The 18,265-nt window shown below is 45.8% G+C and overlaps 1 protein-coding gene across 1 annotated transcript in view; it reads left to right on the forward strand.

Moving 5' to 3' along the window:
- The window catches only part of LOC119395930 (trafficking protein particle complex subunit 10), a 91,013-nt gene that overhangs the window by 27,616 nt on the left and 45,132 nt on the right, over positions 1 to 18,265 (forward strand). The window contains exons 6-12 of the mRNA XM_037662962.2: positions 1,425 to 1,536; positions 3,830 to 4,008; positions 7,688 to 7,762; positions 9,147 to 9,410; positions 11,187 to 11,295; positions 12,991 to 13,067; positions 13,929 to 14,020. Coding sequence (XP_037518890.1) covers positions 1,425 to 1,536; positions 3,830 to 4,008; positions 7,688 to 7,762; positions 9,147 to 9,410; positions 11,187 to 11,295; positions 12,991 to 13,067; positions 13,929 to 14,020 — 908 coding nt within the window. The remainder of the gene's footprint in view (positions 1 to 1,424; positions 1,537 to 3,829; positions 4,009 to 7,687; positions 7,763 to 9,146; positions 9,411 to 11,186; positions 11,296 to 12,990; positions 13,068 to 13,928; positions 14,021 to 18,265) is intronic.

Raw genomic sequence — 18,265 nt, forward strand, 5'->3', positions numbered from 1 at the left:
TTATTACTGGTAAAAAATAAGAACAAAACGTTCATTTTCAGAATTTCGCGCCACATTATTAATGCTGGTACATCAGGGTGGTACTGACTGCTACGTTTCAGTGGCTGTGGGGTTCCGCTGCTTAGCAGGAGGTTGCAGGTTCGATTCCTGGTAGAGCTGTGCGAATAGCAAACATTTGGGTGCGAAGCGAATTTGAATATATTGAAGTGTGAGTGCGAATCGATTCAAATATTTTTCGAATATTTCTAGAATACTTCGAAGCGAAATTGCAGAAAAAAAAGTTGGAGAGGATTCCTAAGCGTATTCTTATGAGATAGCGAAATGAAAGTGTTTCTTTCCGCTAGGTTGAACCGCAATGTAGAGGCCAAATTGTATTTATGTACATGATTTGGTGCAACCAAAGTGTTGCCGACAACACTTTACATGTGGTAGGCAAAGATGCCAATCCCTCAGCCTCTGCTCCTCTTTCAACTTCTGTGGAAGCCCAACTTATGTGGTGGACAAGGGTGTGCTCCCTTCAAGTCCGGAGTTCCAAATCTGCCTCGTAGACATCGATATATAATAACATCTGAAATGTTGCATGCTAAAGAGCTTCGGCGTCCGATTTTTCGGACTTGCTGCCCAAATTTCAGGTCCAAAACAGCATTAATTGAGCCCTCACCTCTGCCACATCTTTCATCTCCATGTTGGAACCAGTGTTTTCTTAAGTTAATACACTTGCGACCGTAGCGGTGCTCGAAAGGCATCTTTGCCGCAGTGCGGGGGTGTGATGAGGTGAAGCATATTGAAAACCTAGGGACCACTTCTAATTGGACGTTGACTGCGTCTTGGCTATGTTCGACCGTAACGGAGCTTGAAAGGCAGCTGTGCCGCAATACGAGAGTGTAATGAGGTGAAGCATATTGAAAATTTGAAGGGGGCACTTTCAGTCGGACGTTGACTGTATTTGTTTTTGGGAAGTTCGAATAGTTCGAATAGTAAAATTCCAGTGCGAATCGAATCGAATAGCAAACACTATTCGAAAAATATTCGCAATTTCGAATATTCGCACATCCCTAATTCCTGGTTTTTGTGCTTTCATTTCATTGGTGGCAGTAGGCAGAATGCTCGTGCACTTCAGGTTGGGTGCATTTTAAAGAACCCCAAGAGATCGAAGTTAATTTTCAGTGTAGTTTTTCATGTCAGTTTCCGGTCACCTGTTGAGGCGATAATGTCCCAAGGTGTTATCACATCCCTTGTTGGCCCACATCAAACCTGGTATTTTTATATTTTTATAGCTGGAGCGTGGAACCATTACCATGACATTGAAGCAGTTGCAGTTACTTGCTGAGGCATGGAACAAATTGGTTACACCAAGTACACGCTTTACACTTTGCCATGGCATGCTGCTTGTCTACACCTGGCGACCTGTGTTTCTTATTCAGGAGGAGCTAGCCCTTGTACTGGAGGCATTGGGACTGTATGACGAGGCCCTGGTGCAGTATGACGAGCTTGACGCCCTGTTTACACAGGTGGTCATCAATTCGGCCAGCGGAGGTAAGTGCCTTCCATTTTTTCTCTTGTGGCAGTTGACAAGTGTGGACCCGCTTTGAATGCTTGGTCACGTGGACCTGCTAAGTAGCAGGCAGTGCAACTAGGGGCAATGTGGAAAACAAACTTAAAAAAAAATGAGAGTTGAGAAAAACTTAGAGGCAGCTTGAATGGCCACTGGTAGAACCAAGGCATAAAGGAAAGCCGGTAGCATTCTTCGGTTAATTCAGTTAAAACAATGCTTGGAAGCTATTCAGTAGTCTTATCTTTCATGTGTGTTCTCTTTTGTCCGAATTGATTGAAATGCTTGTTGCTGCTCATCATCGACCAACTCTACAAACAAGAGGCATCATTATTTACTATGGTGACTTAGTGGCTTCAGCATTGTGCTGCTAAGCACAAGGACATGGGTTCAATTCATGGCCACAGGTGCCGCATTACAGTAGGAGTGCAATGCAAGGATGCCAGTGCACTTAGTAGTTCTTGGATTTAGGTGCACACTAAAGAACCCCAGGTGTGAAGCGTGGAAACTTGGGCAAGTTGGTAGGACATAATTATACATAAGAACTGCGCAATAGACAAGGACTGACGAAGAAAACACCACACAGCGCTGACTTTTAACAATGATTTAATAGCGGAACGATGTACATATATATGTGAGAAAAGGGGTCATGCGGAGAAGGGTGCAGTTAACAACCACTGCGATATAATACCAGCAAAACTCTTGTCACTTGTTGATTGAGCAGGAAGCCAGTACACAGCTTAAAATTGATCTAGATACGCAATCTCTTTTTGCAAAAGCGCAACTGAAGGGGAACTTACACATGTACCGTCAAACTTGCTTAAGTGATAAGCCTCAATTATCTCACGGGTGGCCTGCGAGTGGTGCTTGCCTATTACCCCTCGCAACGCTCAAAGAGGGGCACGCAGCCGCAGTCACGGCAGTGAATTCCAAGGTGTCCTTGAACCGCATTGTGCACGTTATTATTGTGCTCTCTTAAACGTCAAACACCTTCTGGTTTGCCCCATGTATTTCTTTCCCCTACATAGTTTCCTATGTATTTCTTTCCTATGTAGTTTCCAAGCACAGGTCGAGCGCCTCATAAGTGCTGGTTACCCAATTGCCCTGATTTCTGCTGTTGCGGAAAAGCTTTTGAAGCAATTTAAGTACCAAGGAGGGCAATCTCAGCCTCAAGATGCACCAGTTCCTAGGAAGTGTGTTGCAGTACCTTATCTGCACAACGTTTCGCATAGGCTGAAAAAAATCGGGCAATGCGCTGGTGTCACTGTTACCTTTTCCATTCTGGAAAAGCTATGAAAGCTTTGTAAGTTGGTGAATGAACCAGCTGCAAATAAAGTAAGATGCTCTGTGAAACACAGAATGCGCTTTGTTCTTTGTGCCATCGCCGTCGTGTGTCTTCTTTCGTTGTACTGCGGAAAGAAATACATAGGGCAAACTGGAAGGTGTTTGGATGACCGTTTAAGAGAGCACAATAATAATGTGCACAATGCGGCTCAAGGACACCTCGGAATTCACTGCCGCAACTGTGGCTGTGTGCCCCTCTTTGAGCGTTGCAAGGTACCGTATTTACTCGAATGTAACTTGAGTTTCTTCCCCCACATTCTTGCTGCCTATAGTCGACGCTCGCGTCACAATCAAATACCGAAATAACTATTATTTCTTCCTGGATGCAACGAAAACTAACCCCTCGTGTTACAACCGTGGTCGCGTTACAATCGTGGTCGTGTTACAATCGAGTAAATACGGTAATAGGCAAGCGCCACTCGCAGGCGACACATGAGATAATTGAGGCTTATCACTAAGCAAGTTTGCCGGTACATGTGTAAGTTCCCCTTCAGTTGCGCTTTTGCAAAAAGAGATTGTGTATCTATATTAATTTTAAGCTGTATACTGGCTTCCTGCTCAATCAACAAGAGACAAGAGTTTTGCTGGTATTATGTCACAGTGGTTGTTAACTGCACCCTTCTCCGCATGACCACTTTTCTCGCATATATATGTACATCGCTCCGCTATTAAATCATTGTTGAAAGTCAGCGCTGTGTGGTGTTTTCTTCGTCAGTCCTTGTCTATTGTGTGGTTCTTACATTCAATTAACCCCAGGTGGTCAGAATTAATTTAGAGTTCCCCCTTTATGGCTTGCCTCATGATCATATCTTTGTTTTGGCACGTAAACCCTAGGGAGCAATTTTTCTTCTTTATGTACATAAACTCGGCACGAAGCCAGTAAAGTGTGCTTTGAATTGGGATGTAAGGCTTGCCAACAATTCTGTGCTGCAGAGATGCCCGAGTGGTTGTGCCAGCTAGCACAGCTGGGCTGCGAGGCCTGGGGAGGCCTGCGGCTTGGCGTGGACCCTGCGCACAGCCCCGAGCGACAGCTTCTTCAGCGCAGCAAGGGTTCCTTGCTGCAGCTGCGCAACTACCTCTTCTGCCGACAGTGTGCTCTACTCCGCCTGCAGGTAATGCACGCCACCGCACTTTGAGCTGTTAGTCCAATCAATCAGCCAAAATTCATTGCCTTTTCTCGTTACATTTGATGAACTTATTTAAGATGAATTTTGTTTATTACGCACGTACAGTATAAGTACCTTCATATATAAGAAATCGTCTAACAGAGAATGATGCTGGAGCCAACATTTCGACAAGAAAGCTCACCTTCATCAGAGCGGCAAGCACTTGTTGCCCTCACAAAGGCAAGTGGCTGCAACTGCTGAAGCAGTTGCTTAGGCAGAGAAGTTGTACTGATGCGCTCACAAGGGCAAGTCGCCCAGCCTAAACGTTAGTTGAAGTGACATTCGCTGTTCGACAATTTTTCACCACTTCAATTCTCCACTTTCCGCTGTTCTTCTGTCTTGTGTATCTTTTTGCATGAAATATATACATACAGGTGTCTCGATGTCAAAGACTGTAAGGGCAAAAGTTCATTCTCTTTCTCATGCGTAGGCAGCCATCTAGACTATATTGAACTAATCTTCCTGTCTCTCTATCCGATTCTCACTTAGAAAATGCCATAGCTGGACATTTATTACTGGCAAAAGTGTTACTTGATGTTTGTGCTGGTTCGCGCCATCTTGTCTGAAGCCTCTTGTGTGTCATATGACTAACCATTGAAAAACGAAACTATAAGGAAGGCAGGGAAGGACACAAAGCTCTACACTGAAGCCTCGGAGGCGAAAGCCGACAATTGCTGAGTGAATGCTAGATGGTGCTGTAGCATTGCACCAAAGCAAACCTTGGAGCTTCACCAAGGTGTGTAACATGTCTATGCATTGCTTGTGAAAGTTTGTCAACATGAACGCAAAGTAGTCACTCATGAGCAGGAGTGCTTGTATAGATAAGCAGCACCTCGTGAAAGCGACACCTGAGCTTACTACTGCAAGTAATCTCAGTCTCAGTTTATCTGAGGAGCCTTTAGGTTTTGTGTTCATTCCGCGATTTTTGTCATACAGTGATAAAGAACATATGCTGTGCGATCCTCCGGCACACCAGAGGCCATATGGCTCTCAGCAATACAAACGCAGATCCAACTGGAAATTTCTAGCTTTTGTAGCATTAGCTACACTTGCCTAGCTGCAGCCGATTTCGCGTGGAGCGTCATGAGCCGTGCTGCGCATGCGCGAGGATCAGTGATGTCACACAGCTGGGTCACCGGAGCTGGCATGTCATGCGCTATCCGACACCGCCGCGCGCGGCTCGCCGCTGCTGGTCTGTGCGTTCGGGCGGAGTGGCGTCGTAGGCGCGGAAGACATGCTGGCACCGGCGCGCGCACAGACTCCGCCACCGCCGCTGGTCTGCGCCGAATTCGAGAGGAGTGACGTCGTAGACAAAGTGGCGCCGGCGCGCACACAGCTATTCGCCTTCGCTATGCAGTCGCAGTCTGACATTGCGCTGGGGCCGCTTGATAGCGCCTCTGACGTTTGCAGGTGGGTAACGCCATGGAGAAGGAGAGCGCAAATGCTGCTCAGCGGCGCAGAAGAGCAGAGAAGCTTATCTCATCGGATCCCGAAGTAGTTGCCTGGCAATTAGCGGTTCAGCATACGAAGAATGAACAGAGGAAGGCTAATAATCCTAGACAATCTGGAAAGCTAAGAATAATCAGCTGAACCTTTGCTAACGCTACGTATATCTTGGCATAGCCGAGCTAAGCCACTGCAAATTTTTAAAATAAATTTTGGTGTGTATTTCTTCGCCCCATATCGTTTTCAATGTGTTTTGTATCACATAAATTGGTTGATTAGTTTATTCTGTTGCTTTTGGCTTTTTAGTGGATGGCAGTGCAGTCAAAATGGCCAATAAGAGGGAATTAGTATACAATGAGTAATCAAAACATGTATGATGCGTTTTGGCTACTAGCATTCAGCAGTAATGGTCAAGACCTATAAACGACCTAGAGGGCAGAATTTCATGCTCAGATAGTAATGTGTAGAAATTGGCCAGTGAATACCCAGGGTGCCGCATAGAGAAATTCAGCATGTGTCCTTCATATATGTATACAGTCAACTGCCGATTTTTCGGACGCCCGATTTTCCGGACATGCTCGAAAATTCGGACACTATCGCGGCACCGTCACCAGCCCCATAGACGTCAATCTATAAGAACGTCCGAAATTTCGGACGCTGAAACTCTTCGGTGTCCGATTTTTCGGACTTTCTGCCCGAATTGTGGGTCCGAAAGGCATTAATTGGAGCCCTCACCTCTGCCGCGTCAATCATCTCTTAGGTTTGAACCAGCGCGTACGCGAGTCGATCTGTGTGCGACAGTAGCAGAGTCCGAAAGTCAGCTTTGCCGCAATGCCGAAGCGTTATGTTGTGAAGCAGACCAGAAATTCAAAGGGCCGCTATCGCGGCGCCGTGCGGCGATGTTACGGATAAGCAGCGGAAATGCACGGAGGCGTGATGGCGGCAGCTGGCAAACGCTGCGGTATGACTTAATCGCTGACAACCCTTACGACAAGCATCTTCAGTTAACTGCTCGGTAGTGCACGTGGCCTAGCGCAGTTGCATGCGTACTGCACGCATTTAATAGGCGAGAGCCCAAATGCGCCGCGCCGCCATTCCTGCTGCCTCTTTGTGCGAGACCGCTAAGTGCGCCGCATAGACGCGTTGCCTTCGCGGACGAAACCAGCTCGCCATTGCCGCGCCCGTGTGCGGTCAAGAACTAAGTGCGCATCACGTTTCGTGATAAATGCGTGCGTACGATACAGCAACAGTAAAGTGACGGCGTCAGTTTAGTTGGCGATGTACTGCACACAACTAGAAACGATCGGCTTGATACGGCAGCCAATGCTGCGTATCAGCGGCGATTCCGCGATGCGTGTGCGCATATGCGCACACGCATCGGGGAATGCCGGACGAGTCGTCCGCTCTTCCGCCACAGTCTTTGTGTTCCGCGTCATCGTTTAGAAACGCTTCATGCGAGATAGCCGTAATCTATTCCGCGCTTTGCTGTTATCAGCGGCGCTCATCACGAGATGTAAAAGTGGCGGTTGGCACGTACGTAGTTAAGCGGGGTTCGCGGCAGGTACCGAATGTATTTGCGAGAGCCTGGGCGCGCACTAAAATGCCTGATAATTGTACTGGGAGGCATTAAAGCTATTTCGGACGTGGCTGTGGCGATTTGACCGCTTAAGCGGAATAAAAAAGCATGAATTTGTTTTTTCGGACTGCCCGATTTTTCGGACGATTTCGCGGTCCCTAGGGTGTCCGAAAAATCGGCAGTTGACTGTATACTGTTCAGAACTAGCTCCGGCGTTGCTGTCTTGTGGCGTATGTGCTTACGACGTGCACTTCAGTGTTGTTGCAAATAATGACAGCTTCCAATTGGGGCAGCAGTTGTGGGGCATTTATACTTGTAAATGCTGCAACAGAACTTGGCTGGACCACGACACCAAATGACTGATATGGGCTTCTCTTGTTTTTCTGTAGTGCTAATGACACGAGGAAAGTTACTTAATTAAAAATTTTTTAGCTGTTGAATTATGAATAGAGGTCGCAAGCCCTGGCACGTAAAAAGTGAATGTAAAGATCAGAGATTAGATAACTCTGAAATGACTGCATCGTCCGTTGCTTCTGTTTCTGGAGAAGGAAAGCCAAATTTGGAATAAGGTTAATTTTCAATATGGTGCATTCTTATTTCCAGAATCGAACGTCCGAGATGGCATCCCGCACACTCTCGTTCCTGCACAACACCGTCCACGAACTAGCCATCCTGGAGGTGAGGGTTCCTTTTGCAAGACATGCTACAATGGCAATGGTCACATACCTGTTTTAGAAAAAGCATGGGTGTGGAGTGATGGCATGGAGTGCCCAGAAAACTGCTCTGTACACGTTTGCAACTTGTGTTCACGTTTGCACACAAAGACGTCACCATGAGCACAGGTACTTTTCAGGGGCGTAGCCAAGGGGGGGGTTGGGGGGGTTCAACCCCCCCCCCGAAACTTTTCAGTTTTGCTTGCGTATATATACACGCACACATACAAACGCACGCACAAACATACATGAACTATGGTTGAACCCCCCCCCCCCAAAAAAAAATTTCTGGCTATGCCCCTGGTACTTTTATATATGTGATAGTGTCAGTAACCTAGCAAAAGAAGGTAGCTGAACTTAAAGCGGAATGTTGGGCTAGTTGGACATCGTTTTAGCTGAACTTTGTGAATATTTAGTCATTTTGACTACAATCGGGCTTGTTGGCAGTACTTGTGGCAGTTTCAATGCCATGGAGGCGCGCGCTATTGTGGACATGAATTTTGTCATGTTGTGAGCTCGCATTGGCTTACGGGACTGCCACAACCTTTCTAATTGGCTCAAAATGCGAACACGTTGGAATTTTTTGAGACGTGATGTATTCTGTGGCTGACCACTGGTGTCACTGCCGAGAACATCAATGCTATCGGTCTGACAGCCACACCTGTTGGGGCGCTGTCCCCTTGCCGCTCGCCCTAGCTCCTGAAAATAAGTCGTGTTTTCTCATGTCTCAGACGGAGTGAGTGATAATGCAGCGAGACTAGATATTTTTCCAAAATAGTGCTGCTTGTGAAGTTCCTTGAGAAAGTTTCGCCAAGTTCAGTACCTTGAGCTCATTATATCTTAAAAGTATGTGCCTCTGTTTGTTGTTACTATACAGTTAAGCCTTGAATAAACAGATGAAAGGAGCGAAGGGTTGCTGCGCCGATACTGAGTTGCTTCAAAGATCGACGCACCTCGTTCTCTTCCTCTGTCTCCGTTGCTGCTTCAGCGTAACAATATAACAAAGTATAAAAGGGACGTTATTTGTAGTCTAATAAATGCGGTGCAGTAATTATGATATAAATGTCAAGAAGGTAAAGTCGATGAAAAGACAACTTGCTGCCGGTAGAGACAGAACCTACGAAATTCGGGTAATGCGTCCAATGCTTTACAAATTGAGCTACAGCGGTGATCGTCCTCCTATACACTTTATCGAGCATTTCTGTGCATGTGAACGTGGGATTGTTAGCCAGCCCTGCTAGTGGCCACGACGGCAAGTGTGGAAAATTTTTTTTTTGCAAAAAAGAAGAAAGAAAAAAGTGTTCAGCCATTGAAATAACGAAGATCTTATGCACTGTCGCTGCTGCTAGGTGACTACACCGCCAGGGGCAGTGGCTTGCTGGGTGTTCACCAGCTGCCTGGAGGTGCTGTCTGCGTGCGAGGGGGATGGCCCAGCAGAAGAAGTGGCACCTACTGCCAACGCTACACCGCCACCATCACGACGGGGGGAGAAGCAGCAGCAGCCATTGCAGCAGCAACAGCCGCAGCAACAGCCGCAGCAGCAGTCCACCATGGTGAATGGTGCGGCATACTCCCTGCACACTGTGGGGCTCTGGTCCTATGCCAGAGAAAAGGTGGGCACTGCGCTCTGTGACACCGTATTGATAACTCTGTTGTTTCTGCAGTGAACAGTAATCGAGCTAGGCAGTTCTCAGACCTAAGCCAGTGTTTTGACAAAGGACCTCGTCTTTTGTTGCCAGGGCAAGAATGATGAAGACAAGTCCTCTTGTAGAAATGTTAGCTATATATAGCGTGACTGAGACATGCCTCACTGACCAGTTGTGTTCATTTTTCATGCACATCTCTCTGCAAGCCTCCGTCTCTTTTGAACGTCTACGGTTTCAGGTTTTACACGCTTCTTCAGGGGAGTTTTAGGAAGGCATTACTTGTGGTTCGTATTCAGTCTGTTAAAAGAAATTGCTCTTTTTACACCATTAGTTGCAAAGCATGTAGCAATATGGGCATTCATGGATGAATATGCAACTTTGCTCTGAAGATGTCAATCTATGCCATTGTTAGGCTTATTCCCAAGATTAGTCTCATGGATACAATTTTGGGTAAGGAGATGGTACTACTGGAGAGTTGTTCTAATGCATCGAAATTACAGTAGAACCGCGCTGATACGTTTTTGAAGGGACCGTAGAAAATAAACGTAAGAGACGGGAAACGCAACAGCCGAAAAACAGGAAAAACGACAAAATATTTAGTGGTACAGAATTTTATTTCAATGCTTACGAGCAGCACGAAAATTGGCGCGCTCAGCCACGATCTAGTTGACGGATAGAAACGCGGAGCTTGGGACGTCCTCATCCACAGAAATGTAATCAACGTATGCGATTTTTTTAACACCAACAGCTGTAGGCATGAAAGAACTAAGCACACGCAATCACGACCAGTGCGGCGAGTCCGACCGCGAACCGCGCGCACGACCATGCGAGCTCCAACCAGCTCGAACTCCTCCTGTCCTCCAACAAATAACTATGATGGTGAGTCTACGCCAACCCGATGGCAGAAGTGAATGCCAATCTCGAAGGCCTTGCTTTCGCGAGCAATTCCGTCATAGACGCCATCTTTGCAGTACGAATCTCGAAGGCGATGCATTTGTTTGCATCAATCGAAAGATCCTGTTGCTTGCACCTCTCATGCGGCTAACGTTACGGTCAAACCAGGCCAAGCTGCGTGAAAATGCACCAATGACCGCTCTCTCTGGTAGTCACTCGGTCGGCTCCGAGCGCATTTCGCGATGTATCATACGGGAACGGTCCGACAGTTACGACGTAACAGCGTGGTTCCCAATACATTGTATCCAATGGGAGCTATGCTGGGACCGGCGGGAAACGACGTAACAGCCGGGAAAACGCAGCAGTGAGGAACGTAACAGCGGGGTTCTACTGTAATGCACTCTCAATGAAAAACTATTCACCGAAGTTAATATGTAAGGAATACTGATATGGGCTCCTTTATAGGTGAACTTGCAGCTCAACACTGAAAATGTCTACCCACACCAGTGTTTGGCTTAGTCATAAGATCAAATAGCATGCTTTCCCAATTCTTGTCTCCTTGCACGGCATGTCATTGTTGTGTCTTGGCTAAGTTGCAGATGGCTGGTAGTGCTATCTTCTGCATCTTGTATGGTAGAGTTCGGGAATAAAAGAATGGGAGAGAGAGAGAGAGGAGATAGGAGTTTTGAACCAACTCACAGAGCAGGCATCCACGTGTGTGAGCTTCTTTGACCAGGCGACAGAGACCACTGCGTCTGCTTGTGACGGTTGCCGCAGAGGTACCTTCTGTTGAGCTTTAAGTACAGTTGACTAACTGTTTCTCTCATGTGCTCTCTTTGTCATCCGCAGTTGAAACAGCTGGGTGACCTGTGTGGCCTGATGCCTGGCAAGGAGTCTACTTCCGAGCACCTGCTCATGGTGATAGCACTGCTTTCGGGCATGCAGTCGTCAGCTGCCGGTGAGTGTCTGGTACCACACTGTGTCATGACTCATGTCTTTTTGTCAGTTCCTTTTCCTGTTAGTTGTAGGTTAAACAACTTTCTAAGCACGTTTCATTCGGCAGAACACTTCATGAGGGGCCGATTACGTGTGATAGCATGTTAATCTTATGGAACATTCGGCTGGGCGTCACTGCACTCTGACTCAGATTGCAACAACGCGGAGCTCGCTGGTGATCCGAGCCAGAGAACGCGTGTCTGAGCCGAACGTGCAGCCGCTCGCCAGAGCAATCGGAAGCCGGAAGAGGATACACGTCAACACATCATCTGTTGCAAACAGACGAGGTGTGGGAGTGACGTGATCAGATCTCGGTTGCGCTCCGAGATAAAAGTGAGAGCGCCTCAGAGCGCTCTGTGTTGGAGCCTGGTGCTCTGAAAGAACCAGCCGAACGTGTTCAGAACGCTCTATTTCAACCAGCCTAATGTGACTCTCGTCACCAGAGCGCTCTGGAGCACTCGAAAACGACCAGTCGAATGTATCATTGGTTTGGTTTTGTTTTGTTGTGATAGCATTCAATATGGACACTCACACATTCACGCTGCAACTATTGACATAGGTTTTACAAGGTCTCTAGAGATTCTACAGGCATGCAGTGTGCTTTGCTGAAAGTGCTATAAACGTAAATTGATGCATCGTCCTGCTCAGCTAAATCAGCACTGCAGCAGAGCCAGGGTGGAATCCTGCCTTCCAGTGCTGACACAATCATTGTGTACCCATGCACCAGTGTTCCTATTCGGCAACTGTGTGCATATGTAGAATGTTGTGCGTACAATGGTCAGAATGGAATACACTAGGCTTGTGCAAATAGTAAATTCTAGGTTCGAAGCAAATTCGAAACAAATAGTGATTTTTGGTTGAATAATTTCTAATCAAATTCGAACAGTATATATCACATATTATAAAGAAAATTGAGCATATTTGTCATGACCCAACCAACCTGCACAATGTTATTTTAAAATTGTAACAAGGCATGTGCAAATGTCATTCTTTTTGGTTCAAAGGAAGTGGAGGCAACTTTGAATAGTAGCAGGATTTGGCTTTCAGTAAAATGCAAGTGATAACCCGTAAAATATGTTACGTTTTAAAATTTACTATACTTGGAGCATATAGGCCGGTATAACAAGCTTTTAAACTTAAAAAAGGATGAATCAATGTGAGGGTAATATGTTCACTTAACCTTGAAGTGGGGCTTCGCGGCAGTGCGGATTTCCTGTGGAAAGGTGTATTCACGGTATAGCACCCTTCCACTGCAGTGAAACCACCTTTACAGGGGGTTACATGCGGTTTATATATGTCTATTCATTCATTTTGAATACTTCGAAATTTACAATAATTTAATTTCGTGTCGAAGCGAATGCGAATACTGTATTATTCGTTCAAATATTCGAAGTGCTCGAATATTCGCACAAGCCTAGAATACACAGTAAACTTAAGCCCTAAGCTTTCACAGGTTTCCTTCACCATCTCATTTCATGCATCGTTGATGGGAAACAGTCTGTGGGTTGGACTGCAAGACTACTTGGTTGTCATTCAGCCCCAGCTGTGAATGATTATAACACTTTGAGGATGGATGCCCTTCATTGCACTTTCGTTCCAAGTAGTGATTCTCATTTTCAACTTCGTTGTGGTCTGGTTCTGTCTTTTCTGTGCACAGAGCTGGACAGCCAGTCACCGCACAGTCAGCTCAGGGAGGCACTCTCTTCCAAGGAATCCTTTCTCAAACACTACCTGGTGAGTGGCCCCTCAGACACATAAATGCACAAACTTCACTGCACTTCCACGTGTTTTGGTGTTATCCTAGAGTCACACAATGCCTTTTTCCATATCTGATGCAATGTAAATACTGACAACATTGTAGACCGGATGTTAGGAAGCTGTTCACTATAAAATTATAATTTTAACACGATAGCATTAAAGAGCTCGTTTCGCAGAAATTCCGATGTCAGTGTCGGGGTTGGCGGGGGCGGCGTCTTTGGTTGTGAGGGAAAAAGCGTTATCCATGAGTGAAAATTTGAGGTAGATGCAAAGGTAGATGCGAGGTAGATGCGAGGTAGATCGGGGATTTGAACCAGCGACCCCTCACTCCATGGCACTATGCGTTTAGCCGCTTAGCCATTATGCATACATCCTTTAGCATAGTAACGGCGAGCTATTTATATACACCATTTAGCATTGGTGCTACTACGCACATCTCGGAAGTTCTTCAGTTTCTTGATTATCACCCGCGAGATGACGCAAAGAGCCCACCGGTGCGCTTTTAAACGACATCGCCCTGCCGTGTGGCCGTGTTTTGTCGCGCCGCATGCATGGATATTGGAGCCGGAGGGTGTCCACACTTTGGCTCTCCTTGCAGCATGGTTCAGGTCTCCACCAAGAAGCGAAGCCACGCTAGCGATTGGGAAGGTGATAGGAACACGGTCCGATTACGCTGTTGCATTCTCCAAGTTTTTACATTTTAAATAGCTTGTGCATAGTTCTAGTTTACATAATTAGGTGGTGTCTTATTTACAGCATAATTCTGTGTGGCACTTAGTATCCACTTGCTGTTTCGATGCGGGCTTGCCAACCTGCTCTTTTGCTCTTTCTTTGCAGGATTTGTCGGAGCACACCATGATCATGTTCAAACACACGGGTCGGCTACGTTCGGCTAGGCTAGTCGGCAGAGATCTAGCAGAGCTGTACATGTGAGTGGCCGACCAGCGTTGCGTGGAAGAATGGAAAAGCGGGCAAGATTACGAGCTGTTATTAAGCGGCGTGCAAAATAACAAAAATTACAAATTGGAAAATTCTCTGTCTTTGTTGCTTTGCCTGCTGCTGAATAATCGAAACTATATGACAAGTCTCCGTGGCTGGCACTGCGTAGCCGTAGTCGCTTTTGCGCCATAAACCCTGATTCAACTAATTAAATTGTACGTGGTGGCATCGAAAGGGCTGTCTGCGTGATTGTATGAAGGCATCACATAAGTGCGTGAAAAGATATTGAAAACAAACATACATATAAGCACACAGGCAGTTATGTGCAGCTGTGATGTTGAAGCTTAATGAAGTGCATTTTGAAGCGTTGTGCAAGTGTTAGCTCTGCTTTTTATCCCTTAGCATTCAGGTTGAGATGACTGTAGGTGGAGGTGTGCAAGTACTAATATGTATTTGGAACTTTAAATATGGACTGAACTTCGAAAGAAGGGTAATTGATTTATGGGCCCAATTTTATTATAAAGCACCGTATGAAATCAACAAATAAGGGAGCCTAGGAAAGTATAGTGGCTGTTACTTCATAGTTTGCCATTAAGGTAATTATTATGGGATTGAAGTTAGTAATCACTAAAAAAAATGCTAAAACAAGCGTTTCAGTATTGGTTTTACAGAAGGCAGGCTTGTGATCTAGATAGAGTTGCTTTTTTTTCGGCTTATAGTAGCTTCCGCTTAATTTCATTGATTGATCTGTTAAATTCCTCACTAAAGATATCAAGCACCCAATGCAACAGGTTATGATGTATTGGTGTATGCAAAAACATTACAAGTAGCAGAGAAATCAATAAGCTAACATTTACTATAGCAATGTTGTGTTTAGAAATCAAAGCAACAGAGTATTGCAAATGGCATTTCATTTCAGAAGGACTATCTGAAATACTTATATCACGCATACAAGCTTGACCAAGGTAGCTAAATGTCAATACATATAACCTAAAGATAGGTCCTAATTTAGATGGGTGCCAAGTTTCACCATCAACCTACGGGACTTGTGCACATCATTTAGGCCCGTATTCACAAACCGACCTTATCCTTATCTTTTGCCCTCCTTACCTTTTCGGCACCTTAACACGTTTCATAAACAAACCTTATGCCGCAATCCAGCCTTTCCTTAACCTTATCGGCGTGAAAAGGTGGCGTTCGATAAGGTAGCCCGGCAGGTACCTTAAGGCGCCACTTATGCGGCGCACTATGGCTGACTACGCAAGAAGCTTCACAATGTAACTTAGAAGGATTGATTGTTGGGCGAGTTGGTAATTCATGATGAAAGCAAATAGCGCGAAAAGACGTAAGACAAGACGAAGAAGGCTACAGCACAAGCGCATACTAACAACTGAACTTTTATTAGAAAGACGAAAATATATAGGAAGCCCAAACCACATGTTCACCACGAACACAACCAAAAACCTTAGATGTGCGCATCCAGGTACGTTATCTCTGCCTTATTTAACGCAAGGGAAGGCTTTGCCACACAGTCATCTCCAGCTTTCAAAATGAAAAAAGCCTCAACGAGCTCACGTGCCGTCTGGTCCCTATGACGTGCGAGCACTTTCGCATCAGACAAGCTAGGAGTACAGCTACACTCATGGCAGTGCAGGGCCAAATTAGACGACGCCTGCCCATTCAAACATCGACGGTGATCTTGCAGGCGCACATTCAGACAGCGGCCTGTTTGTGCTGTAGCCTTCTTCATCTTGTCTTACGTTTTCTCGCGCTATTTGCTTTCATCAAGCTTCACAATGTCATTAAAGAAAAGGTGATGTACGCTACCGGCATCCATATGTGCAATTTATGCTGCGAGTGCTCGGGAACCGTCAAAATTCCATGGAAGAGTTCAGCGACGATGTATTGCTGAGCAGATTCCGCTTATCGAAGCGAGCACTTCATCTCCCCGAGCTTGCCGCTGGAAACGGCCCTCACTACGTCGGTTTTCCCGTCCCACCGCTCCTTCAGCTGCTGGTGGCGCTCTGTTTCTGCGGCGCAGGTGCTTTTCAAATCGTGAATGGTGACTTCCACACTGCCCCGCATTAATAAACGTGTGAAAAAATCAGTCAGGGTACGGCGCGGAAGCCGACGTGTTTCTCTGCAGGATGGGATATTTTTTACCTATTTTTGCACTCATGTAGCCGCTGCTCGGTGCACAGTCACACGTCGCTTTTGCTGCTTTGAGCTGCTCCCATTTTCTCCTGTTGTCTTTCACTAACACCGCGTGCGATCACAATTTTTCGCTATTCCAATGCGACGCTTTCAAGTTGACGAGTAGCGCTCGATCTTCAGTGAACTTCAATTTTCGCCTTTCTGTCGCACTCAATAACAAGCGTATGTATCATCCACGCAAACAGCCCCACACGCGGGCAGACGGACAAAAACCGCTCGCAACTCCACACGCCTGTTGGTGCTCTCGTAGAAACCAGCGCTTCGTGGACCGGCGCGTCTGACTCCGCATGTGCCGGCGCGTCTACGCGAGCCTCCGGTTGCTATGGCAACGGAAAAAACGTTAATAAAGAAAAGGAGCAAACGGCGCAGCCAGACGAGGCGCGTTCGTACCGAGACTTGCACGGGTATGCGTTCCTGCATTTTTCTTACTGTTTTGAGGAGCATACAGCTTTTATTTCTTGCTAATAAACCAACAATAAGCCAGTAAAAGTTCATAGCCTCGCTCCCATGCTCGTTCCTTATAATGACAAGGCCGCCTTCCGTAAGGCTACCTTAAAACCGAATAAGGCGAGTTTATGAAACGCACTGTGACCTTTTCTTATCCTTCCACTTTTCCCTTCCTTACGAAAGTCCGCCTTATAGCGTTAAGATATGGTTGGTTTGTGAATATGGGCCTTACTCTGTTCATTTTTTCCATTTGTATTTTATTTTATTCTTACTATATTGCTCCAACCGGCTCATTGCGCTGCAAGAGTAATTCACAGTGATCATGTGGTTGTAGTGATCTCTAGTCTTTGTTACTTTTTAGGCTTTAACTAGGGGTGTGCGAATATTCGAAATTTCCAATATTTTTCGAATAGTGTTTGCTATTCGATTCAATTCGCACTGGAATTTTACTATTCGAACTATTCGAACTTCCCAAAAACAAATACAGTCAACGTCCAATTGAAAGTCACCCCTTCAGAGTTTCAATATGCTTCACCTCATTACATTCTCGTATTGCGGCAAAGCTGCCTTTCAAGCTCCATTACGGTCGAACTTTGCAAAGACACAACGTCCGATTGGAAATGGTTCCTAGATTTTTCAATGTGCTTCACCTCATCACACCCCGGTATTGCGGCAAAGCTGCCTTTCAAGCTTCGTTACGGTCGAACTTAGCCAACACACAGTCAACGTCCGATTGGAAGTGGTCCCTAGATTTTCAATATGCTTCACCTCATGACACCCTCGTATTGCGGCAAAGCTGCCTTTCAAGCTGCGCTACGGTCGCAAATGTATTAACTCAAGAAAACGCTGGTTCCAACATGGAGATGAAAGATGTGGCAGAGTTAGGGGCTCAATGCTGTTTTGGACCTGAAATTTGGGCAGGAAGTCCGAAAAATCGGAAGCCGAAGCTTTTTAGCATCCAAAATTTCAGATCTTCTTGTATATCGACGTCTACGAGGCAGATTTGGAACTCCGGACATGAAGGGAGCACACCCTTGTCCGCCACATGAGTTGGGATTCCACAGAAGTTGAGAGAGGAGGAGAGGCTGAAAAAATGGCATCTTTGCCTATCACGTGTAAAGTGTTGTCGGCAACACTTTGGTTGCACCAAATCATGCACATAAATACAATTCGGCCTCTACATTGCCTCATTCTTGATAAGACAACTATGATACACCACCCTGCCAGCGCCTCATCAACCTAGCGAAAAGAAACACTTTCATGTTGCTATCTCATAAGAATATTTTTAGGAATCCTCTCTAACATTTTTTTCTGCAATTTCGCTTCGAAGTATTCGAAAAATATACTAGAAATATTCGAGAAATATTTGAAAAATATTCGATTCGATTCGCACTCACACTTCAATATTCGAATTCGCTTCGCACCCAAAATTTTGCTATTCGCGCAGCTCTAGTTTTAACGCTATAAAACGAATCTTAAGCATGTGTTCATACAAAATGATACTGTCTTCAACGAATGTCTTTCCTCGTTGCTTGAAAATTCATGTACCTGCCATTTCGGTGTAAGGGCTGTGC

The sequence above is a fragment of the Rhipicephalus sanguineus genome, chromosome 6 (genome assembly GCF_013339695.2).
Source record: "Rhipicephalus sanguineus isolate Rsan-2018 chromosome 6, BIME_Rsan_1.4, whole genome shotgun sequence".
Lineage (NCBI taxonomy): Eukaryota > Metazoa > Arthropoda > Arachnida > Ixodida > Ixodidae > Rhipicephalus > Rhipicephalus sanguineus.